At 40.1% G+C, this 27,560-nt stretch overlaps 1 protein-coding gene across 1 annotated transcript in view; it reads right to left on the bottom strand.

Moving 5' to 3' along the window:
• Window positions 1–26,933, bottom strand: part of ELAVL4 (ELAV like neuron-specific RNA binding protein 4) — a 157,286-nt gene extending 130,353 nt beyond the window's left edge. Inside the window, exon 1 of the mRNA XM_011926241.1 lies at window positions 26,765–26,933. Coding sequence (XP_011781631.1) covers window positions 26,765–26,782 — 18 coding nt within the window. The 5' untranslated portion in view covers window positions 26,783–26,933. The remainder of the gene's footprint in view (window positions 1–26,764) is intronic.
• Window positions 26,934–27,560: the final 627 nt, after the last annotated feature.

Raw genomic sequence — 27,560 nt, 5'->3', positions numbered from 1 at the left:
CTCAAGAAAGATTTCTAGAGTGCCTACTCTGAAGTAAATACAGCATGAACAGTTAAAATAATGAACTGGTCAGAGACTGGCTCCTCAAGGAACTCACAGTGAGATAAGACAAAAACATAAGTAACTATAAAACAAATCCTAAGTGCTACAAGGGAATTTGTCTGGGCTTCAGCCACAAACTAGAGAAGCACAGCCCAGCCAGCCAACCAGGCCAGCACATCTATGGCCCCAGGACCCTTGATCTTGAAGCTTTACCAGTAAAACCTTTCGAAATAATGCTTTCTGGACTGCTGGCCACCACTCACCTCTCCTTACCTACCATGCTGATGACTCAGCATGCTTTGCAGCCATGCCTAGCCAAATACCAGTTCACGGTCTCATTCACATGATCCAATGAAGATGTCCAGAAGGCAACTAAAGGTACAGGAGTCTTACCTGAAAGTCTAGAGTTTCTGGGATTTCTAGGATCCTGTGTTAGACTTCTACTTTCTTATGCATGTAGAGTCTTTGTGCATCTAGTTTGTTTATCTAGTTTAGTTATGGTAATCATTATATTCACACAAGGCTCTTGGTGTTTTTCTCATCTACAAAGCCATTATTCCTCAAACTCCAGTGGATGACCAAAAGTTAACATTTCATGTTAATGTTTCATGTGTATGTGTATGTATGTGTGTGTTTGTGCATGTGCGTGTGTATCCACTAAAAGGTAAGGGGTTGTTCTGTTCTTAATTCATTTTTCATACATTTTTAATGCATATTATTGATTTTCCATTGAAATGGTTTTGCAAAACATTTTACTAGAATCCTTATTTAGCATCTTGCAGACCTCAACACCTAGTGATAATGTTTACTCAGAAAAAAAGGACACGGGTTATTATTACTTTGCTTTAAAAAAATCAATAGGGCATTTGTGCCTGTATTAGAGATTAAAATAACTTTTGCCTCACAATTAGGATTTTTTAAAATAATAAGAAAGAATTTGTCAAATATCATCATCCCCATCCATAAAATCTCCATATTTCTTTGAAGTTTAAAGATACAGAAGAGGGTAAATGGCCAGATATGAAGTCGAGGGCCCTGAGCTTATATCCCAACTACATTACCTTCTATGAAGGACTGGCAGAATGTTTCTTCCTCTGTAGAGATGTAGCAATACCTTCCACTCCCTGCTGCCATGAGGCTAGAGGGAGACTGTGTGTCTGCACAAAGGCTGAGGGGAATGCACAGGTGAAGGTACCTTCTACCTTGCGACTCAAGATACACTCATGATACATTAGGGCATCATCCACATGAAAAGATTTAAAAATTTCATCTTAATAACTACTAACTGTGGTGAAACTGGGGATAGATGGGGACTAAAGGTAAATGAGAGGGTTATCTCTCCTCCCAAAGAGTTTACAATCTGGCAGACAATAGACAAGCTCTGGTGTTAGATGACTTTGATTCACAGCCTAACTCCTCCACTTTTTAACTGGGGTATCTTGGGAAAGTTATTTCATCTCTTGAAACCTCAGTTTCCTCATCTGTAAAAAATGGGGACAATAATAGTACCTACAACTCCTAGTGCTGTAGAATGATTCAGATAAAGGATTAAGCACAATGTCTGGCATTTAGCAAGAATTCAATCTTTGTATCAGGATTATGATTTATGTCATTCCCAGCAGTTGCAAAGACCACAGATGTGAAGGACCTTCAAGGTACATCAGTTTCTAACTACTGAGACAAGGAGGATCTGTGTCCCCACTTGATGAGCTTGAGGGAGAGTGACTTGTCCATAGCTCTTTCTTTTCCTAACTTCTTGTCATTCATCAGTGATGACGGCAGTGAGAGGCTGCCACTCTGATGGGTCTTGGCATCTATCTCATAAAACAGTGAGAAGGCCCAGTGGGGCTATGTGGACAAAGCATGCTCATGTCTCTGCTGGAGAAGGAATACAGGGGGTTCACATTCATAGAGAGGTACAAAAGGCATCCATGAATTTCTCAGTCCACAGTTTATTTCTCTTGCTCCTGGTTTTTGGCCACAGTGCCTCCTTCAGATGATGGACAGGAATTTGACAGAGAAAGAAAATGAAAGCTTGCTTGGGGGTAAAATTAGTTTGAACTTTAGTCAATTTGCTTATTTATTTATTCATTTTCTTCAAGACTTGAACTCATTTCTGTCTTGACTCTAGAGTCTAGATTCTTACTCACGGCACTCATGGGCCCTCCCACGCTTATAAATGCAAACAGGGAACAGAAGACAATTCGAAAGTTTGTTTAAATTTAAAGAGAATAATCATTAACACTAGTAAGAGATCCAAATCTTTACAAGTGTTTCAAATCATTTCCAAGTGATTTAATAATGTTAATATAACTAGTAATAGATGCTATTTGTTGACTACTTACTGGATGCCAAGCACTTTATATGCATTTATGTCCATTTATGTGAGTGCTACTCAATATAAACTGCTATCGCATTAAGTTCTCCCAACAGTTTTTCAACACTCTTATGTGGTAGGCAGCCTCTACTCCTCCCATTTCTCCATCTATGGGCCTCATTTTACACCCAAGGAAACTGAAATGCAGAGGAGGTAAAAGGACTTGATCAAAGTCACACCATAAGTATAAGGCTGCTGGTACCTCTTGCCCATCCAGTTTGGTTACAGTTTCCATCATGTTCAGATACAGTTCTTGGTGTTCTCTTGATCTACTCAAATTCAATTCTTTCCATCTTACCTTAGCTGCTTCTCTCAAAAGCACCTGATAGTAATAAGCCTGCCTCTAATGTTTCCTACACAAAAGGCAGTCATGTGGTCCAGTAGGAAGTTGTATTCACGATGAACCTCAATTTGACTCTGAATCTAGTCAAATTGTCAAATTAAGTTTTATTGGATACGTTCACAAAAATAAAAGATGCACAACTCAAGAAAAAAAGTTGTTACAAAGCTGAAATTAGGAAATCTATCCATTCCTTGTAGAACGAATAGTGCCAGGCACATTTACGTCCATGGCAAGGAATACTGTTTAAGTATTTACTGTGTGCTAGGCTCCAATGGAGGGGCTGAGGAGACAAGGAAACTAGATAGACAAAGTCCTCGCCCTCATAGAGTTTACATTCAAATGAAGGTAGCACAAACAAATAATAAAAATTAAAATAGTTTTAGATAGCAATAAGTAGTATAAGGAAAATAAGGCAGGATAAGGCGGATAGACAGAACAATGGAGGGAGGGAGAGCTCTTCTGGACTGCAGATGACAGAAGGACTGTTCCGAGGAGGGGTCCTTGAGAGCAGAGGCCTGAGCCAAGTGAAGAAGGAAGCTGTGTGAGGGTCCAGAGGTGCAGGTATAGCAGGATGATGCTAAGGAGCCAATCGGACATCCTGGAACAAGAGCAAGAGGGCCAGTGAGGCTGAAGTGGGGTTAGCAAGGGTCAACAAGATCTGAGTGTCTGAGAGGCAGGTTGGGATCAGATAATACCAGATGTTGCAAGCCAGTTAGGAATTTGGATCTTACTTATTCCACCAACAGTCCTATGGAGTATGTGGTATTTCCAAAGCAAAAAGCTGAATCCTAAAAATACCATGTAACTTTATCTGCCCTTCTGAAACCTCACCATTTAGTGGTGGAATTTTTTTTGTTTGTTTTTGGGATAGAGTCTCGCACTGTCACCCAGGCTGGAGTGCAGTGGCACAATCTCTGCTCACTGCAATCTCTGCCTCCAGGGTTCGAGCGATTCTCCTGGCTCAGCCTCCAATGACCTGGGATTACAGGTGCCCGTCACCACACCCAGATAATTTTTTATATTTTTAGTAGAGATGGTGTTTCACCATGTTGGTCAGCCTGGTCTCGAACTCCTGACCTCGTGATCTGCCCGCCTTGGCCTCCCAAAGTGCTGGGATTACAGGCATGAGCCACCACGCCCAGCCGCAGTGGCATTTTTATATTCTTTAGTCTTGCTATCAAATGAAAGCACAGGGTAGTTAAAAGGAAAATGAAAATGATGAGGCAGGGAGTCCCATAGAGGACCTCATCCTCCCTATCCCCAATAAGTCACTCTCAAATAGTAATAAATGAGTGGGAATCCAAATGACAATTCAGGAAAATAAATGCAGTCTTCAGCCCTCTCTGGCCTTTGAAGTTTTATTCTATTTCCTAAAAACTAGAAACACTGTCCCGAGAACTGCTATCCACTCCATTCCAGTGACCATTATTTACATTCCACATTATCCTTCTATGTCCAACACCATTAACAGTGTCAAGAAAGCTCAGGAAAACAAGGAATCCCATTGCCTGGAAAATCCAGGAGTGGCAAATATATCAATTCTAGGCTAGTCTAGCCATTCCCTGCAATACTTCTGTACTTAGCAAATCTACCTAAAGGAAAAAGAAACCACAGAATTTTATAGAAGATATTAAAAACAACCTTGACACTAAAATAGAAAGGACTTAGAAATGTATACAATACTTAGGTAGTACCTTCAATCCACCTTCACTACAAATTCATGAGGGCTGAACCCTTGTGAGTTGCTGAGCACAGGAAGGGTCTACGACGGAAATATAGTACCCAGGTGAGGAGTATGGGTTCTGGGGTCAGGCTGCTTAGGTTCAGAGGGTGATGATAAGGGCCTACTAAGAGAATTTGTATAAAGTACTTAGTATGATGTTCTACATGCAGTAATAATGCTAAAAAATAAGCTGCTATTATTATTACCATTATTACAGAGATAAACCCCAGACTTTGATTCAAGGATGGTAAGGTGAAGAATATCACTAAGAGAAACACTGGAAAACAGTAATGCCAAGAATAAATTGCAAGATTGTAGGGGAACCAAGATTATGCACCCAAAAAATATTTATTGAACAACTTCTCTGGGCCAGAGTTCAACTTTCCTTTTAGCCATGAATGATTCTAAATCAAACAAATAGAACACAAGCACCCATGCCTAGTGTTGGACAATGCAGCTCCTGGTTTAAAACACAGCCTTTGGCTTTTCTCCATCTAGGGAGATAAGAGTTAACCAGAATTAACAAGAAAATGAGCTAAGTGTGAGGTGTGGAGCAGTATACAAATGCTACAGGTAATCAGAGACAGGAGACAATAATAGAGGCCAGAGAGGTCCAGAAGGGCTTCATTAACCAGAAGACCTCACAGAGAATGAGGTGTCCTTGTCACCACAGTGGTTAGGTCTCCATCCAAAGCAGTCAGTCCTCTTAACTTGTAAATGATGCTGCTGTTACAGAAATTAAAATGTGACACAGAGATACACAAACAGAAATGTATAAAATGAAATAAAATCTGCTTCATGTAAGACTGCACGATGTAGTAGAAAGAGCATGGACTTAGAGCCACAAGGCCTCGGTGATTACTACCTGTGAAATCCTGGGTAAAATACTTATTCTCTCTAAAATAAATAAATGTTTTGTGAATAAGTGGAATAAATAGAAATTAAGTTACCATACCCTGTTTAAATCAGGTGCGGCTCTATGGTTAATAAAACCACTTTGTGATCCTAGAAAGAGAAAATGCCTATTAAGTAAAGCATTGTTGGCCGGGTGCGGTGGCTCAAGCCTGTAATCCCAGCACTTTGGGAGGCCGACACGGGCGGATCACGAGGTCAGGAGATCGAGACCATCCTGGCTAACACGGTGAAACCCCGTCTCTACTAAAAAAAAAATACAAAAAACTAGCCGGGCGAGGTGGCGGGTGCCTGTAGTCCCAGCTACTCAGGAGGCTGAGGCAGGAGAACGGCGTAAACCTGGGAGGCGGAGCTTGCAGTGAGCTGAGATCCGACCACTGCCTTCCAGCCTGGGCCACAGAGCGAGACTCCGTCTAAAAAAATAAATTAAATAAATAAATAAATAAATAAGTAAAGCATTGTTATTAATTCATTTCATCCAGGGATGCTGAAACCAGAATAGATCATTCTTTTTGGAAAATATTATCCACAGACTTCCATTTAAATCCATAGCCATCTCAACTTATCCATATATTTCACTCAATCAGTCATGATGTTCAGAAATACAATTCAAAAATCAGCTCTTAATCACCTACTATGTCCTAGAATATGCAGAGATTTCACACAACCAGACATGTGATGGTCAGAAGTGCAATTCAAAAATCAACCCTTGATCACCTACTACATGCCAGACACTGAGGCAAGTGACAAGGATGTGACAATGACAAAGGCACCACTCTTGTGCCCCTATGGAGTTCATAAGCAGTTGACCAGGCTTTAACAACAGTGTGCCAGAAGCCCTTCTACACTCTACTATTAGACAGCATAGATTTTCACTCTTGAAACTTCCAGCCACTGATCCCAGCTTCGTCCTGTCTTCTACCTCTTGAAAATCCTTCAAAATACTAGAATATGGAGGTTCACTAACATTTCTGAGCTTTGGTACCCCTTATCACCCAGCACCATACCAAAGTGGACTGCTCTTGCACAAACATATCCTTATTCTCCCATGTCTAGTTATGCATGGTCTTGGATTTCAGGAAGATCTTCAATTTACCACTCCCATCTCTACATATTCCTGACCATCTACCTAAAACAAGTTCCCCTAATCTATTCCCTTTAACCTGCTTTATTTTCCTTGCAGCACTTAATGATGATCTGAAACTGCAATATTTTGTTCAAAGGTTTCTAAGTGATATGGTTTGGCTGTGTCTCCGCCAAAATCTCATCTTGGATTATAGTTCCCCAAATCTCCATGTGTTGTGGGAGAGACCCAGTAGGAGGTAACTGAATCATGGGGGCGATTACCCCCATGCTGCTGTTCTTGTGATAGTGAGTGAGTTCTCAGAAGATCTGATGGTTTTATACAGGGCTTTTCCACCTTTTGCTTGGCACTTCTCCTTTCTGCCATCATGTGAAGAAAGACATGTGTGCTTCGCCTTCTGCCACGATTGTAAGTTTGCCGAGGCTTCCGCAGCCATGTGGAACTGTGAGTCAATTAAACCTCTTTTCTTTATAAATTACCCAGTTTCAGGCACTCCTTTATAACAGCATGAGAATGGACTGATACAATAAGCTTGTTATTTATAAGCGCTGCTAGAATGAATGTAAACTTTGTCCCCAGTACTCATCACAGTGCCTGGATACAATAGGTACTCAATTAGAACAAATAAATGACAGCACATACAAACTCTGTATCAGTTTATCTATATCTTTCTGACTACATCTGTCCCTTTCAACTTGGTAGTATTTATATGCATATTTATAGGCATACATATATCTTCCCTACATGGCTGGAAACTCCTTGAGGATCCATGTCTATTTCACCTTTGTATATCCTGGACACTTGAGGTAGAGTGTTTCCTGGTTAATGTCTGTTAAATGGAATAAATACATGATATGGTTCCCTACTTGTTCCTCTGCAGGCTTCTGAATCTTAACTTTGTGGAATCACTACCTCAATCCTCAAGAATACGAACATATTTGATTGGTAACAAGGAAAAGTAAAGGACCATTTTAACCACATTTCTGTTGCTTCCTTTTAAGAATTACTCGACCACTAAGCTTAAAGATTCTTTCCTTCCACCTCCTACAATCCATCAACCTCTTACTTGATAGGGCTTTTGCAAACACCTATCAGTTTCTTGGAGAGGGGAAAGTGAATAAAACCTTTAAAAAACATGCATTCTCCCAGAGTGCACCAATCTCTGCTTGCTATGGGTACAAGCTATTTTTACCAGGTGATACTGTGATATTCCTTTTCAACACATGATATTCACTCTTTCAAGCTGTTCGGCACTGTTCTATTTGGTTTCATGTTACATCAATGAGACAGTTTGAGGGAAAAGGAAAAATGGGACATGCTATATTTAGAAGCACCACTGAAACCCTAAATAAAAACTCTGAAAATTTCCTAAGCTCTTTGGCATCTACATTCAGGACCTACCTACTGACCTAAGATTAAGGCTGAATAAAAATTGCTTTTGTGCAGAGAGTATTTTCCTAAGAATATTAATTATAGAAAGCCATTTTCAGTGTATCCAAAACTTTAGAGGGTTAAAAATCATACAGACAAGCCATAGAAGAGTCGAACAATTACTACGTGTATTTTGTATCTTCATAGTATTTTTTACTCTGCAAATTATGAGTCTAATTACATTTTAAAATAATAGCATGTCTGGTTATGCATCTGGACATGCTGAGTTTGAGACAGCCATGTGACAAGTATGAAGAGTTGGCCAACAGCAGTTAGACATGGAAAAACAAAGTTCTGGGGGATTTAGGCTGGAGTATCAATTTCTCTGCATATGGGTAGAACATGAAACCATGAAAGAAAAAAACGTGAGCCTTGAAGAATTAGGAAAGCAGTAGGGCTAGGAGGAAAACTTACTAGTCAAATGTGAGCAATCAATGTGTGCTGTAAGGACAAGAAAAAGGTTTCAAAAGAAGTATGTGCCTAAGATAGTACCTAGCATGTTATGAAGGCTAAAACATACTTAACTCATAGTCTCATTGTAAGACTCAGTGGTTACAGGCAAAAGGTCTTTGTAATCTGTAAAACATGATACATGATTTGTTTCTCTTATTTCTAGAAGGAACATAAGGGTGGTAGGGTAGATCAACTGCAAAACTAGCACAATCTTTACCTATATCTATGCCCTTTGCAATGTGACTTTGCAGATCTTCCTAGAAAGAGATGTAATCTCTTTCCCCACTGCTGTATCTGGGGTGCTCTTGTCATCTGCTTTGGTCAATAGGATGCATTAGAAATTCCACCGTGTCACTTCTTCCTTACTTTCGCTCTCTCTCGGTACTCTGCCCAGCTGTCATATGAATAAGCCCTGGTTCTCCTTCTAGAGGAAAAGAGATCACATGGAAGATAGCCCAGTGAGCCCAGCCAAGGCCATCCTTGGATAGCCTATAGCCCTCAACCCCTACACATGTGAAAAAACCCAGCCATGATCAGCAGAGCTACCTTCTTACCCAAGAGCTGACTACAAACACAGGAATAAGACCAATTGAGATAAAAAGAACTGACTTGCAGACTCATGAGCAATAATAAACACTCACTGTTTCAAACCATTGCATTTGAGGTGGTTAATTATACAGCAATAGGCAACTGATGCAAGTAGTAATAAATAAACCAGTCCACCCTGAGCCATACTATGTGCCTGGCATTCTGCTAATGAGCACTTTACAGGGATTATTTGATTATTTCATTTGTTTCTCACAATAAATTTATGCAGTAAATATTATTATTCTCATTGTATAGATTATAATAAAATCAAGGTGCACATTGGTTAAGTTAACTTGCTCCAGTGTTGCACAGCTAGCAAACAATGGGACTGAAATTCAAATCTGGCAGTCCAACCTCAGAGCAGCACTTAATCTAAGAAAGAGAATCTTTTCCTTAATCCAACAAATAGGAACTTTTTCCAGTCTTCTCCAGGATAATCTGTTCTAACCTTTTCCTTCACCTCTGATTGTTCTAACTCAAAAGGCCATTTCTATAAATTAACAGTAACAACTGACTTCATTTGTTGATATGTTATTTCATTTGATCCTTACAATAAGCATTTAAGTTTCCACCATCACCTTTTTTTTATAGAGGTGACAGGAAAAGGCAGGGGGTGAGCAGCCTGGTTGCGCTCTAACTCCAGGTCTAGTACCTCCACAGCCAGCACTCATGCTGCCTGGCTACTCTTCTGAACTGTCTCCAAGTTCTCCGTGCCTTCCTTAGGCTTAATTGCCAGTCAACTGTTCCAATTACTGAACATATACCAAATATCCCCTATGTCTCTAGGCACGGGACTGGCCCTTGAGGAGGCTTCGAAGCGGTTAAACCCATATTCCCTGCCCCCATGGAGCTTAACACCACTTGGGGATGCAAGACAGAAATATACAAAAGGCTAAATGAATAGTAAGAGATGAAAAGTAAGAGGGTATTACTAATTGTCAAATGAATGGAATAAACAGATTCCAGAGTTCAAATGGGAGCGAGGGGAAAGTGTGTTGGATCTACCTAGCAAGCCTTCACATGGGAGGCATAACAGGACGGGAAATTCCCTGTGGGAACACAGCCTGTCATTGCCATAGGTGTGTGATTCTTGTTTTGGATTATCATGGTGACTGTATCTTCAAGATATTCATGTGGTGACTATTTAAATCTGGTGACTTTGGACAAGGCCAATTCCTAGTATGCAGACAAAAAAGATTCATCTGAGAGTTCCAACATATCCAGAAGTTGGCAGGACTGATAGCTGGATCCTTGAAACTTGAAATAACTACCAGGTCATGCCAGTCAATAGATCTAGAAAATGAATAGTAAGATTAGTCTAGTCCCAGGGAATAGAAAAAAAGATTGAGAAAAGGACCAAGAAGAAATGCAAGCCATGCATCATACATACAGAATGTCAGCAGGTGGTGTTCTAGCCATTAGGGGCCAGGGAAAAAATAGGTAAAAATAAAACACCTGCACTTGAGAAAATTCAACCAGTTTCACTTCCAGATTATTTTCTTTCTGTTCTCAATACCCAGGAAAGATCCGCCTTGATCTAACACAACCTAACTTCCCAGGAGTACCTCTTGCCACCTAAGCCCTTGCACTCTACGGCACACCAGACACATTGTAATGACTGCAGTTTCTCAGCACACCTTCCTCTATTACACACCCACGCTGTTCCTGGCCTCTGGGACTTGGCACAAGCTTTTCCTTCTCTGGGATTTCTCATTTGTTCTATGTACCCTACTCAATCCTGCCTTCCCTCTTCCCCTAGATAATTCCTACTTTTCCTTTACTCCTTAGTTTAAATATCACTTTGAATTGAAAATAGGGAAAACAGAAATCCCTGGGTGGGAAAAGACCATACCTGAGGAAAGAGGCTGGCATGGTAGGCCTGAAGCTAGAGGGGATCGATGGTTCCAGGTTCGGTGAGAGGTTCTAACTGAAAACCACATTTAACAGTCTAAGAAAAGGAAGGCAGTGTGATAAAGAATGAAATAAGTCTGTTACTAGGATCCTATATCACAATGCTGTGGGACCACCATGAAAACAGGCAAGACAAGAAGAAAATGCTTCACCAAGAACTGGGAAGAGAGGAGCCCCTGAGACCTGGAGACAGGAAAAATGGCAAAAGTCCCCAAGTGGTAGGAGGAGAAAGGGCAGACACTCAAAAAGGTCTTACAGAAAGAGGGTGGTTAACCAGAGAGATGAGTGTATCAAAATAGATAAGTGTAAATGCTGGTATAGGAACAGAGATCTGGAGACAGTGGCCATAGAGGAAGCTAAAAAGCCATCAGGTAATATAACATGTAGGTGTTTCCTACAGTGGCAGTAGCATAGGAGAGAGGTACAGGCAGCTTTAGAGCAACAAACAAAACAACAGTAGACAGTGACCAGGAAATATGATGAGAAGAGTCATCAGAGGAAAAGAAAGGCAAAACTGTAAGTAGCAGAACACATTAAATAAATAACATTAATAATAAAAATAATATTCACCATGAATGAAGTGTTTACTCAATTACCAAGAATCTATTAATAATGTGCATTATTTCATTTGGAAAAAATGGCCTCGAGGATGTCCAGAAAGATACAAGAAAGGAGCAAGGGTGACAGTGTGTCATTTTGTAGGTGGAAGACTACACATCCACTGGAAATATTTAAAGTGACCTCTCTTAGGATCCTATTGGAGGGGTCTAGAGGACATTCAGGTTATATTTGTTTAGAATCCAATTATCCTACCAGAATGAAACCTTCTTGAGGACAGAGACTGTGCTTTTTGTTCACCACTGTGTGAACAGAACCTGGCACTGGGCCTGACACATGGAGGGTACTAGATAAATATGGGTTGGTAGACTTAACAAACAAGAATGGATGGGTGAATGGATGGATGAAAGAATGGATAAAAACTCAGCTTAACGTATTTGTATCATTGGGAAATAAGATAGAAAGCATGTGCCCATGTTTGAATCAAAAATTTAAAGGGGAATGAAAACATCCCAAATCCACACCTGCTGATGACAGTGGGAAATAAGGTGAGATACTCTCAAGAGAACGGTAGAATTCATCTGTCCCCACCCTTTCCCTCCTGTGTATTCTCTTCCAAATCTCTTTTCTATTCATACCTTACAGGCCAAGCAAACAAATGATTCTTCCCATTCACTGATTCAACAAACACTTCCTAAGCTCCTCAAGGAGCCGGGGCCCCAAAGCAGGCATGAACTAGCACTGAGCACACAGACAAGCAGGACACAGGGTGGGAAATATCAACTAAGGTGGGTGTGGTATGGTAAGTACAGAGGGTTCCTGTAAGAATACAGAAGAGTCATGCCCAACTCAATTTGGGGTGTTCTGAAGACATAACAGGCATCCCAGATAGATATAATGGCATGGCTATAGGGACAAGAGGAGGAAGAGTAGTCCATTCAGAGGTGGAAGAAGTGAGAAATGACACTTCTTCCTCTGGGCTCTCAAGGCACTCTGCACATATCTCCCTCCTCTGGGCTCTCAAGGCACTCTGCACATATCTCATCATTGCATTTAGGGCAAAGACTGACACTATCTGCTTATTCTCCTTGTTTTCTCCACAAGATTGTGGACTCCCTTGAGATCAAAGGCTATGTGATTCATCTATATACTCCTAGCATCCACCAAGTTTCTGGGATACAAAGGATACTTAACTGGATGAATATGAACTTCAGAAAGGGAAGGCAACATACCATAATGGTTAAAAACATGATAAAGAACACTGAAACTCACTTGGCTGCGACACCTTGAGCCATTTCTCTGTGCCTCAGTTTCTTTATCTGTGAAATGAGGATAATAATACTCATCTGTATTAGTTGGGTCTGCCCAAAAACAGACAATGAGACAGACAGAAGTGCAAGAGATTTATTAGTTTCTTGTGAAAATATGGGGGCGGGGACGGTGAAGAAAGTAGAATTGGAGACAGAGCCTCAGACTATGAGGCAGATCAGACAAAGGCTTTCCAACCTAATGGAGAGCTCTGAAATAAAGATTACCCATTAGGGGAGTTCCCATACTGGGCAGAAATGGCCAGGCCTTAGTACTCCCAGAGTGTTCAGTCATTGGCTAGGACCACTCAGCAAAAGCATGGCCTACGGGCACTGCCACTGGAGACTCATCTAACTGCACTCCTTGCAAACGAACATAAGCTTCCTCTTAAAGGCAGATCTGAATGGTGCACCTCCATGAGGGCCACACTACCTGATGGGGTTGTGAGGTTTCCATTAGCTACTATGGATTAAACACTTTAAACAGTGCCCAGAATTTAGTATGCATTATTTAAGGATTTGGTCTTACTGTGAGTTATCTGTACAACTATATCTTTGAGTTTATGTTCATAATCACAAACTCGAATGACTACAGGGGATAGGTAGGAATCATAAATGTGTAAATTGACCTAAAAAAGAGGAAAGGATAGTGCCGCAATAAACATACTTGTGCATGTGTCTTTATAGCAGCATGATTTATAATCCTTTGGGTATATACCCAGTAGTGGGATGGCTGGGTCATATGGTACATCTAGTTCTAGATCCTTGAGGAATTGCCATACTGTTTTCCATAATGGTTGAACTAGTTTACAATCCCACCAACTGCAGCTGGAAACCATCATTCTTAGCAAACTATCACAAGAACAGAAAACCAAACACCACATGTTCTCACTCATAGGTGGGAACTGAACAATGAGATCACTTGGACTCGGGAAGGGGAACATCACACACCAGGGCCTATCATGGGGAGGGGGGAGGGGGGAGGGATTGCATTGGGAGTTATACCTGATATAAATGATGAATTGATGGGTGCTGACGAGTTGATGGGTGCAGCACACCAACATGGCACAAGTATACATATGTAACAAACCTGCACGTTATGCACATGTACCGTAGAACTTAAAGTATAATAAAAAATAAAAAATAAAAAAATATAAAAAAAAAAAAAAAAGAGGAAAGGAGGCCCATGCCCTCTATAGCCTAACTGGAGAGTAAATACCTTGTCTCAAGGGATTCAGGTTAAAAACAATACCAAAGAAAATAGCCACTATTCAAGCCCAGCAAAGAGTCAAACTTTGAAAACTAAATTGGTATATAATTTTATGAACAAACCAAAGCTATTATGTAAATATCTTCTCCATCACTTTTGGTCATGACAGTTAAGCACAGAGCATCATAAGGATCTTACTTTTCATAAACCATGCTGGTGAACTTGATCTCTCTGATATTTGAGGATTGATATTACAGTCTTAAGAGGTATCAAGGAATATTAAGGTATGTTCTGCATTTGGTATTCAAAGTTTTGATTTTTTAAATGTATAGAGATACTCTGTGCTGGATATTAAACATATGTCTATTTCTTTTTCCTCTCCAACAAGAGAAACAGGAGAAAAATTACCTTGAATGAGGGGTGTAAATCATGCTTGAGCGCTACAAGGCACTCGGTACCTGGCCAGAGGAAGTAGGCAGACAACTTTGTCCAGCCACAATGGATGAAGAAGAGATGGAGGCGTGTGGGGAAATCAGGTTCTGGGCCTGTAAAGTGTGGAAACATAGGCTCACTGTGCCACTGAGTTCTGAGACTTGTTTGAGACTTGGCAGGTGACAGTGGGAGAGTATCCTACAAGTAGGATCATACTGGTGACAGTGCAGTAGTTAAAACAGAGGACCCAGTGTAGCACCTTCTCACCTAGAGGCTGACCCAGGCCCTCCTCCTAGTAAGAGCAGGAGATTCTGCTTCACGAAGTCCTTAGTCACTGCTCTGGATCTTGATCCTGAGCCAAGTTGCAACTCTGTCACCAGTTCTCTATGACTTAGCTGCAACGCATGACATCACTTATGATTCCTGATTGTGGCATATTGATGTAGTTTGAGCTGTTGAGGGGAAAGGAATGTGGGCACTCCTATTATACCTAATTATGTATCATGAAAAGTCATACAGCTTCTTTTGGAAGTCGAGCTTTTGACAAATAGATGGCAGGTGCCTAAATGACATTCCTTGATGACACATGAAAAGGTCATAACAATCTCTCTGAACTCTGAAATTCTAGGTTTTATATAAAGAGATTTGACAATTTATTCCGTTCATTTACTTGTAACGAACAGTATATGACAGGCAAACTTTAGAGCATACAATAACTTTTCATTTCAATTTTGTAGCACAGTGTAGTATTTAAAAAATACCTTATTGAGATAAAATTTGTATAAAAAAATTAACCATCTTAAAGTGAACAATTCAGTGGCATTTAGTAGGTTCACATTTTTGGGCAACCATGACCTCTATCCAGTTCCAAAACATTTCCATTATTCCCCCTTATTCATTAAGCAGTTTTTCCCCATTCACCACCACTCCCTAACCTCTGGCAACCACCAATTTGCCTTCTGACACTATAGATTTATCTATTCTGGATATCTCATAAATGAAATAATGTAATACGTGACCTTTTGTTTCTTTCACTTATGTTTTGGAGGTTCATCCATGTTGTAGCATGTATCAGAATTTCTGTACTTTTCATGGCTGAATAATATTCCACTGCATTATATAAAACAATTTGTTTATGCATTCATCCACTCATGGACATCTGGGTTGTTTCTACCTTTTGACCATTTATGAATAATGCCTCTATGAACATGTGCGTACTTGTACTTGAATACTTGTTTTCTATTCTTTTGGGTATATATGCCAAGGAGTGAAAGCAAAACAGGGGGGTTCCATTTTCTCCATATTCTCACCAATACTTTTTTTTTTTTTTAATCTAGTAGGCATAAGGTGGTATCTCATTATGGTTTTTATGACGCTGAACATCTTTTTATGTGTTTGCTGGCTATTTCTTAACATCTTAAATAACAATCAGGGATCCAAATTTCAGTTCAAATTTCATTTTACATGAGGCTTCTAAATGCAAATAAATGAACTGAAGTGACAGTTTAACAGATACTTTCTGTGAGCTTCACTAAGTCCATGCATGTATAGGCAATGACAAGTGCATCACAACTTGCTAAGTTTTAGTGTAGTATTTTTTTAAACTTTATTGTAAAATGCATTTCCATCTCAGAAATCTTATCTTAGAATCAGAGAAATATAACTGATATTTAAGAAAATGCAAGCTCTACAAGGGTAGCAATTTTAATTTATAACACTCTATTAGGCACTCAATAAATGTTGGCTAATTAAAGGTATCAGTTTGACTACCTGGACCCAGAGACTGAAAAATTTAATGCAGGTAGTAAGGAAGAAAAATGAATCTAGGATAATTTCTAGATTTAATATTTTTCTGCCTAGGGCCACTGGGTAAATAGTGGTGCCATTAACCAGAATAGTGAATATAAGAACAAGAACACTTATAATAAAAGAATTATCCTGGGCCAGGTGCAGTAGCTCATGCCTATAATCCCAGCACTTTGGGAAGCTGAGGGGGATGGATCGCTTGAGCCCAGGAATTTGAGACCAGCCTGGGCAACATGGGGAAACCCCATCTCTACAAAAAATACAAACATGGTGGTGCATGTCTATAGTCCTAGCTACTAAGGGAGCTGAGGTAGAAGGATTACCTGAGTCTGGGGGACAGAGGCTGCAGTAAGGAGAATACAGTGTCATTGTACTCTAGCCTGGGTGACAGAGTGAAACACTGTCAGGAAAAAAAAAAAAAAGGAATTATCTTAGAATTCTTACCATTAACGCAGAGGTCCATTTTTACTTTTTTTTTCTTTAGACTAGTCAAGTGAAGCCATTTTTATTTTTTAATCTTCAATTTTCATGCTCCCTTTATAACAACCTTTCTATGTGGATAAGTGTAAAAGAAAAGTGAAAGGGTGCCATAGAAACATAAGGTAAGAATGCTGCCCCTTTCAAAATTTCCCATTTAATTTTTTGTGGTTTGGTTTTTCTTCCTGTATATCCTATCCTGTCCTTACCCCTGCTGAATGTCAATCCATCTCACATCAATCTAGTGTTCCATGGTTATAATGACAGTGTTTACAGTACTGGTTATCCCAATTTGGTTTTGTAAATTTGTTAAGTCTGTTCTCTAGCTCATGAATTAGAGAACGTCTCCCACAGAACAGCATTTATCTATAAAAGCAGACCATGGTCCACTGTGACCCCTATATGACACCACTTTGTGATTAGAGGATAGAGCACTAAATTTTAGTTTACTCTGATCACTTCCCCCCATAGACTCTGATTCTTCCATTTCAAAAATCAGAAAAAAGTAACTCAAGCTTACTTTAATTTGGAAAAATGTTTTGGTGCTGTCTTTTAAAATTATTTTATTGTAAGAATACTCTAGCCTTGCTTGCATAATGTATACCCAAAAAGAATAAATCACACCCTTGAAGGTGAGAGAAATATTATTGGAACTCACAAAATTGTCCCATGTATACAAAAGTTTCTTGAGCTCTGTTCTTGTGTCATATGTCCCAAACAACATGGCAACTTGACATCATATTATAGTATAGTCACATGTTGCTTAACAATGGGGATACATTCTGAGAAATACGTCAGACAATTTTGTCATCATGCAAACATCACATAATGTACTTACACAAAGCCTACGTTGTATAGACTACTGCAGACCTAGGTTATATGGGATATCCTACTGTTCACACACTACAAACTTGGACAGCATGTGACTGTAGTTAATACTGCAGGCCTCTGTAACACAATGCTTATATTTGTGCATCTAAACATAGAAAAGGTACAGTAAAATACGGAATAAAAGACTAAAAACAGTGTGTCTTTATAGGCAGTTGCCATAAATGGAGCTTGCAGGACTGGAAGGTACTCTGAGTGAGTTAATGAATGAGTGCTGAGTGAATATGAAGGCCTAGGACATTACTGTATACTACAGTAGACTTTATAAACACTGTACAATTAGGCTACACTGAATTTATAAAAATGGTTTTTCTTTTAATAATAAACTGTAGTTTCTGTAACTTTTTTACTTTATAAATTTTTAAACTTTTAGACTCTTATAATAACACTTAGCTGAAAACACAAACACATGTACAGCTGTACACATTTTCTTTATATCCTTTTCTATAAGCTTTTATCTATTATTATTATTGTTTTACTTTTAAAACCTTTGTTGTTAAAAACTAAAAATGCACACAGTAGCCTAGGCCCATACAGGGTCAGAATCGCCAATATCACTGTCTTGCACCTCCACATCTTGTCCCAAAAGAAAGTCTTCAAGGGCAATAACAAACATGGACCTGTCACCTCCTGTGATAACAATGCCTTATTTTGAAATAACTCCTGAAGGACCTGCCTGAGGCTGTTTTACAATAAACTATTTTTTAAAATAAGTAGGTGTACATTCTTTTTTTTCTTTCTTTTGAGACAGAGTCTTGCTCTGTTGCCCAGGCTGGAGTGCAGTGGTGCAATCTTGGCTCTGCCTCCTGGGTTCACGCCATTCTCCTGCCTCAGCCTCCTGAGTAGCTGGGACTACAGGTGCCCGCCACCATGCCCGGCTAATTTTTGTATTTTTAGTAGAGACGGGGTTTCACCATGTTAGCCAGGATGGTCTCGATCTCCTGACCTCGTGATCTGCCTGACTCGGCCTCCCAAAGTGCTGGGATTACAGGCATGAGCCACCTCACCTGGCCGGTGTACATTCTTAAATAATGATAAAAAATATAGTATAGTAAATGCATAAACCAGTTACCTAGTAATGTATTAACATTATCAAGTGTTATAAACTGTACCTAATTGTGTGTGCTATATTTTTATATGACTGGCAGTACAGTAGATTTGTGTGCACCATTACCACAAACATATGAGTAACGTATTATGCTATGATGTTACAATGGCTATGAAGTCACTAAGCAATGGGATTTTTTAAGTTCCATTATAATCTTATGGGACCACCATCATATATGAACTTTGTTGTTGACCTAAACGTTCTTATGTGGTGCATGACCGTATAGTATTACACTCAGTGTCATTTCCCCCTCAACAAGAACAGACAGCGAAAGTTTGTAGTACAAAACTCTTATTAGTAATACAAACTTGCGGTGTGACTTCAATTATTACCATCATGCACCAGGCACTTCTAGAACACTAGTTTCAGTGACCTGAGTAAGATCCTCAAAACTTTTGCTTCCCAGATGACCCTTTGTCCAGAAACTCATGCTGCGAGAATAAAAAGACCTTTACTATCAGAAATGTGGGGAAAAAGATGGGCAGCCCATCTTCAGGGAAAGAAAAGGAAATCCCTTTAGTAATAACAGCAGAGCAAACTAACCCAGATCAATCACAAGTTGCATAAGAGAGCAAAGTTGTACAGAGTCCTACTCACACCTTCAGCAGCAAAAACACGACTTCCTGGCGTAGACTTCCTATTTAGGCACTCTGCAGTTGATGACTACTCAGAATTTTTGCTTTTTATTTTCTCCTTACTCCCATCTCCCCTCTACCTCTCTGAAATTTTAATTCAAGTCAGCACAACTTCAAAACTTTTCTTGTAAAGGTTTTGGTTGAAGGAGGCTCATGCTAAGTCATTTGCTCAATAAATAACTTGTTGATTGTCCCAAAGTGCTGGGATGGCAGGCGTGAGTCACCGTGCCTGGCCTATATAGACTTTTGAAGGTCAAAGTAGAAAGATTTTTTTTCAATGCTATCCACCAGTTGGGATAAGTTCCTTTGTGGTATATTTAAAATTAATCATGTTTTGAAGTCACAAAACCAGGATTTAAGTCCTTACTCTTGTCATTTACTGGATATCTATTATTGGGCAAGTCATCCAACTTCTCCAAGGCTGTCGTTTAGAGTAGTGTCTTGGTCAGGGTCTCAACAGGAAACAGAAGGCATATTCAGAAAGGGAAATTTAGCAGGATTTAATGAAGATAAGTCATTAAAGATAGAAACAGTGGAGACCCAGCCCTAGATCTTGAGAGAACCCATAGAGAGAGAGAAAGCTGTAGCTGTAGATTGGATAGGTGCTGTGGCCTCCAAGCAGCCACTGCTAGCCACTGCTAGCCAGTAACCTGGAAGGGAGAGAGCTGGAGAAGCAAATATTCCAAACTGACTTTTCATCTGTCTGAGATATCTTGTAAGCCCCCCGTATTGGCTGAATCCTTCCAGAAGCAAGAGTGCAAGGGAGCTTGTTGATGAAGCTATGAAGGTCAGCCCCAAGGCCACAGAAAAGATTGGGAAAGGGGTAGGGAGTAAGATCTCAAGGGCAAATGGAAGATACTCAGCCCAAAACTTACTAATGGCTGCCCACCTCTCACATAGATTTGCTGTGAGGATCAAATTAATATTAATATATGTAATAATACTTTGTAAACTATAAATAAAATACACAAATATAATAATTATAAGGTCTATCCTATAAGAAATAAACCAAAAAGAATAATACCAATCTATGGTGTGAGTCTTCTAAGGTTGACAGATCTCATACTTTCAAATCCAGTATATTCTTTACACTGGAATTTATTCTTTCTGGTTAAAATTTCCAATCATGAGGACAAAAATCAAACAGAAAAGGAAATTTTCAGTACCAAATTTTCGGTACTAGATAAGTGAAAAATTAATTCCCCTGGCAAGATGGGTGTGACAATGGTTGGGCAGGACTCAGACACCTACGCATTAGCATCTATCAGATTGTTTTCCTGCTTTCTTCCCTTTTCCATCTCCTAATCTAACTTCTGCCAGTAGTAGAATTAGCAGAAGTCCATTTTCTATTGCATTTCAGAACCAGTTCTTATAAGCACAAATTCATTTGCCAAAGAAACATTCAACAAGCATTTGGAGAGAACCACTATGCTGAGCATCTACTTATTGGTAGACAATATTTATGTCAACACTTACTCAGCATACAAAACATATAACTCAGTTTTCAATAGTTTTCCTCCTTGCTCACTCCTCTCAAGCACTGACCTCCTTGCTGTAACTTGAACACCTCTAGGTACACTCCCGCTATATGGCCTTTGACCTAGCTGTTCCCTCTGCTTATACAATCCCCAGATAGCCACACAACTAAAACTTCCTTACCTTCATCAAGTTTTGTTCCAATATCACTTCCCACTGAGGACTACTGTATTCAAGATTGCAATCCTCCACTGGAATCCTTATCCCTCTTTATCTTACCCTATTTTTTTTTTTCCACACAGCATTTAAAACTGTCTAACATGCTCTATGATGTACTTCTTGATTATGGTTATTTTTAATGTCTACTTTCTCTTGTTCCTTTGCTGACAGGGATAGCTGAGTTTTGTTCACTGATACCTCCTAAACGCCTACAACTGGGCCAGGTCCATACTGGACACTCAATAAATATTCACTGAATCTATCAATCAATCACATCTATAATCCCAGTACTTTGGGAGGCTGAGGTGGGAGGATCACTTGAGGCCAGGAGTTTGAGAATAGCCTGGGCAACATAGAGAGACCCTGTCTCTACAAAAATATGCAAAAATTAGCTAGGCTCGGTGGCGTGAACCTGTAGTTCCAGCTACTCACAAGGCTGAGGTGGAAGGATTGCTTGAGTCCAGAAGGTCAGGGATACAGTGAGCTGTGACCATGCCACTACACTCCAGTTTGGGTGACAGAGTAAGACCGTCTCAAAACACAAAACATAAAAAACAAAACAAATCAATCATCCATCAGTCATCTGAAATGGTTTTGGGAGGCTCAGAGATATGAGAATTTTTTGTCAATGGAAGTATTAAAAGTACAAAAAGAAAGCTATTTTGATGTTACATTTTAAATCTAATAGACTCACCCCAACTATAACTTGTTGCAAAATTATTGCTCATAGGTGAAAATTCATAGTGATGATTAACCTCCATTATAATGAAATGTAAAAGCTGCAGTATTTCTATTAAAAGAAATGTAAGATCAAGTATCAAGCTGGTACTATAGATAATAAGCATTTGCAATTAACATACTGTGAATAACTGTAAACTCTGTTATCATACTAATAAAATTTAAAAATTCCTACAGCAACTGGGAACTCTGTAGCAGTTACATTGTCAACACTAGCCACTTTGCCAGTTGTTCAGAGGCTGTGCAAATTAGCACAAACTGGTAGTAACAGTAACATACATAATGCTTTTGGGAGTCATTTTTGCACAACACAAGTTTAGAGGTTTTTTTTTTTTTTCTTTTCTTTAGATACAGTATCACAGTCTGATGCATGAATGTGTGGAACAGAGATGAACTTCAAACTAGTGAGGAGAATAAACCGTGTAGTAGGCAGTTTAGGTTCCTCTGAGTAAACTACTGCCAGACTCTGACTTGAGTGAACAAAGGTGCTTGTGTGGCAAATTTTGGTCCATAAATTCATGGTTTGAATGTGTGGAAAAGATGCATCAAGGGATTAGTATAATTATTTTGTTTCAGAGATACCTAGAAAAGGTCAAAGAGTTCAAATGACAAGGAGATATGAAAGTATCAAAGTGTTAAATGGTTTATTTTGAGAAAGTCAAACCTTCTGCTTCTATCACCTAAGATACTATAAAACCAGAAAGATTAGGAAGCTACTGCACAGCTGTCTTTTTTGGTCAGTGAAAGACATTGCTAGTGGACCTTATCACAGATTAAACTCAGCTTGGACAACGACCCTAACTCAATTTCAGTTATAATCAACTTTACACACAAAAAGTGTGGTGTGTGTGTGTGTATGTGTGTGTGTGTGTGTTGGTACATGATGAGTATTTTGGGGTTTCTCACATGTAAATCCAAATTGAACTGTTCCAAAACAAGAATTAAAATCTCACCTGTTTCATATTCTACATGCTGAATTATTTTGAAAGAATCAATACAGCTTTTTACTAAATAGCATGTGTTACTGACTAAATTAAGTCCCTTCAAATTCGTATGTTGAAGTGCTAACCCCCAGTATCTCTGGATGTGACTGTATTTTCACATAGGGCATTTAAAAAAGTAATTAAGGTAAAAAGAGATCATGTGAGTGGGCCCTAATCCAATAGGACTGGTATTCTTAAAGAAGAGATTAGGCTGCAAACAGAGCAAAGAACATATGAAGAGACAGACAAGACAGCCATCTTACAAGCCAAGGAGACAGATCTCAGAATAACAGCCTTGCTAACACCTTCATCTTGAACTTCTAGCCTCCAGAACTGTGAGGAAGTACATTTTTGTTGTTTAAGCCTCCCAGTGTGTGATATTTGTCATGGCAGCCCTAGTAAACTAATAGTCTATGTATGATTTATCTCATCATGTTGTTCTATCAAAAGATGAAATCAATTATAAAAATCCAGTTCCCAATAAAAAAAAAACACAAGTTGATAGATGCCTCATTTATGCAGTACCATGAGTGAATAAGTCATTCCACATTAAGTAAGATATCCAGATAACTGAAGCTTGCCCTTAACAAACCAAAGTTTGTAATCTAATCCTTTCAGATGGAAATGTTTCTAAAATACATCATTATACACTGCCCCACTTTTTAGAGAGCATATACAATTTAACTCTTTTAAAGAATAAAAATTAAAATTTCCAACTAATCAGCAATACCCTAATTCAAGTTTACTTTGAAAATAAAATCTAAAATTTCCAACAAATCAGCAATACCCTAATTCAAGTTTTACTTTGACCCAAGATTAAGACTGATTTCTCATGTCTTATCTTTACAATTTGTTCACCCCTCACATTCAGCCAATATTTCTTGAAACTTGTATTTATCAAGGCTTCTAAACTTCTATAGGCTGAGAAACTAAGGAACTAAACATGTTAGAACTATGTCTGAAGTAAAAATAAAAAGCCTTGAGGGAATGTGTGAGGAGCTTGCCTCTGAGTCAATGAGTTAGCATACTGTTTGTGGATATATGTTTGCTTTTGAGAAAAGTTTTTGCTTCCATCATAGTTTTTGCCTGCATTCTCAAGACATAATGTTGTAAAAAGTTCATGACCACTAAGTTTGGATAAGTGAGATTTTAGTTTTACAACATTTTATTAATAATTTTTGGTTTGTTTCTACCTCAAAAACTTTTCACAGCATATTTATGATAGATTGATATTATAATCTATATAGTGTTGATTCTGCCCTATAAAAAAGATGAATTTGAATACATCAATTTAAAAACTAACAACTAGCATGTATTGGTATTTACCATGTGCCTGGTACTGTGCTAAACACACTTTACATATTTCACTTAACTAAAACAATGCATAGAATTTACTGAAAGCAGGAAAAGGGATGCAAAATCACTATGATTTTTCAGGAACTGTGAATACTGGATGGATATTATCATATCCATTATCATATTATGCAAATGAGCAGTACTGGATCAAATACAACATTTCATTTTTTTTAAGCTACTAATGAAGACTAGTACCAAATTAAATATAATCTTGGCACGAGACAATCATTTTTTTCCATGGACCATCACTCCTGACATCAACCTGAAATATTAAAGTACTTTCTCTGACTTTCCTGCAGCTCAGGATAAACTTATGAAGAAGGTATACTATTATGCAGAATTAGGCCTCCCAAAGGCATGTACTTAACACATTTGGAGGTTAATTTTCAACATGAACTTTATTGATGTATAATGCACATAAAATCAAATGCACAGATCTTAAAGGCTCAGTTTGATGAGTTTTGACAAATGGATACACCTTTGTAACTAATACCCCAATCAAGATAAAGCATATTTCAGTCACCCTAGTGAGCTCCCTCCTGTCCCTCTGTAGCCAAATCTCCCTCCCCAACTACAGGGAGCCATTTTTAAGCAGATGTAGTAGCAGCGGTGGTAATAGCTACTGTTTATGTTTGGTTGATAATAGCAGTACTTACTGAGTGCCCACATGGCAGGCACTGTACATATATAATATTCTATTAATTCTCATATCAACTTTACCAGGTTGGTATTAACCCCTGTGTCTGTGGGGAAAAAAGTGGGGGGAAGGGCCAAAAATTTAATTATGCAAAAATCACATAACTACTGAGTATTGAGGTCAGACTGGAACGAAGAATATCTAACGTAAAATCTCTTGTGCTAAACTATATTGCACTTACACAAATGCTAAGGAGTTTTCTGTCGACCCAAAACACACAGTAAGTAGAGGAATTAGCAAGGCCACCAGCTCTAACTCACAACTCCACCTCTGTTACAATCCACACCCAAGTACCTTATCTTAACCAGCAAGCAAAGGTTTCAGAGGCTAATACTAATGATAACTAAAGAGGATTACTTACAAGTTCTTCAACTGAAAACCTGCATGTAAATCCCTCATATATTTCTAGAGTAGTTAGGAGAGGGGGAAAATCCTCTGTATAGGTGTGTGGGTCACAACCCCATCGGCCCCAAGGATTTTGTTAGTGCTTTAAAAAATGAATGGAAGGAATCCAACCATCCACTTGCTCATGGTCGACCCCATAAGCCACAGTGCCACAGTCTACCCTACCTAAGAACTGAAAGGAGAGGTGCCGCGCAGCCATCGTACTGTCACTTTATTAAGGAAGCAAGTGGTGTCATACAGCATTTTACTGTCACTTTATTGAGGAAACAAGGAGGCAAACATCTGGATTGAACTTTTGATTCCTTGTTACATTAATTTTATTCAGTGTTTCAAACTCAACCCACTCACATTTACAAAACACTTCACACAGACTACTTCCCTCATGAATGGAGTTCCATTCACATCTCACTTAAAACATCAAACTTATTCTGAAATGACGGAGGTTAAAGCTTGTTCAGTGTCAATTTGCAAGTATTATAAAATATTAAAAGCTAGGCGCACAAATGCAGGAGGATAATGTGAGGCAGCTTCTTCAAGGAGCTCTACTAAGTTAAAGCATTTAGGTAAGGGGCATGGATAGGCTTAAAGGAACCACAGAGCTCTCAACAAACTGTTGTGGAGCCAGGTATTTAAGTCCCCAGTGGGAAGATTTTATGAGAATTATCACCCTTGAGTGGTATTGGCTAACAGCTTGGGAATCAATATGACTCATTTTCCCCAAACCTGGAGTTGTTTTCTAGAAGTCCCTCCCTTCGGTTTCCCTGTGGTCTCCTTAAGTCCCTTAACATATGTTGGGGGAGGGGAGGTTCTCTCCTGTTAGAAACAATTGAGTCTCCCGCAAGTTCAAGACTTCAAGACCTGTGTTTACTAAATCCTACATGTATGACAGCCCCAGCCGAAAGAGAGACAACAATTACAACACACATAGGTACACCCTACGAATACGTGAGCCTCCTTCTTCCTCAGCTAAACATGAGCACTGCTTAGTGTAACACAGGCGCCTTCCCAATCTCGTCTAAAACAACCCAAGTCCCACGTCCACCGCGGGGTGTAATAGAGGAAAGACAGGGGAGGGTGCTGCCCTCCCTGTGTGACAATTAGCGAAAGTCACACAGAGGGAACCCCTGAGGATCCAAGCCTGCGCGCCCAGCGCCTCGGGGCCCTGATCGCCCGAAGCTGCCTGGACTTTTTGGCGCCACCAGTACGTTCAACAAAGCCACCTCGAGGACAACTCCAAAAAGGCGCAGAGAGGAGTGGCGCGGGGCTGCTGTGGGGTCGACTCTCGCCGGGGAGGGGACGCGTGTCAACCCAAGTTTCAGTTGTCTCCCCTGGGGCCAGGAAGTCTCAGGAGGCCGGCAGGGGTGTGACCCGAACCTGAGGGGCCAGAGCCGCCAGATGGGTGGCGGATAGTGTCGCCAGGAGCCCTCGGGTCTGGGCAGCGAGGGGACAGGATTCTCTTGCAAGGGCCCTCTCCCCCTCCCTGGGACTCAGGGTGGCCAGGCTGGCCGCTGGGAGAAGCCAGTCGCGACCACGTGGCCCGGCAAGCGTCCGTAACAGAGGGCGGGCGGAGTCGGGGGTGCGGGGCCTGCGCCGAGGCGCTTCTACCTGGTTCTTGAGGTGCATCTTCCCCGCCGGGCGATCCGGCCCGAGGCGGCGGAGGCTGGGCTGGGTGGGGCACAGCTGGCGGGAAGACGTCCGCAGATCCTCACTGCGCTAGCTCTCTAGCTCGCTCTGCGGCTCCGCCACCGTCGCCGCCGCCACCCACTGGCCACCTCGAGGGGGCGCTTCGCGTAGAGACGGAGGATGACTCCTGCGACTCAGGTTCATGTGGTGGCCCTGGCGCCTACCTCGGGGGTTGGCATTCCAGTGTGCTCAAAATGTTGACGGAGAAAGTCTCCTCTCTTTCCTCCAATGCTGCTACCTGCGGTCTGCTTAAATTTTAAATGAGGTAGCTTCTTTGAAGCTAAAGTTCACTGACACCGTTTGGACCAATGTTAATTGCTGTGCTGGGCCCAGGGGATTTATAAATGTGACCAATTCAGAACCCTTAGAATAAATCTTACCCTTTGGGGAGAGGAGCATGAAGAAGGTGGCTTGTCTTTGGCAGGGAATGTAGACACCTTAAGTAGATCCTTCAAGTCATGTTTGGCTGTTTGGTGTCTAAGATATGTCCAAAGTAAAGTGAGAAATGGAAACAATTGACCCAAACGAAATGCCAAAGTCCTTTGTGAGCTCTGATTTCAGGTAAAATTAGTTACTGGCCCTTCCATTACTCTGTGGCCTTTTAAACCACGCTAGATGTTTGAATAACACAACATTAGTTCTGTGGTAGGTAATGGGATGATCATTAAAAATGGAAAATGTAGCTTCTTTGGCCCTCCTTGACCTTCATAAAATTCCA

The sequence above is a fragment of the Colobus angolensis genome, unplaced genomic scaffold (assembly GCF_000951035.1).
Source record: "Colobus angolensis palliatus isolate OR3802 unplaced genomic scaffold, Cang.pa_1.0 Scaffold68, whole genome shotgun sequence".
NCBI classification, from domain to species: Eukaryota; Metazoa; Chordata; class Mammalia; order Primates; family Cercopithecidae; genus Colobus; species Colobus angolensis.
Note: the sequence above shows the minus strand (reverse complement) of the source record. Positions and strands in the feature narration are given on the sequence as shown.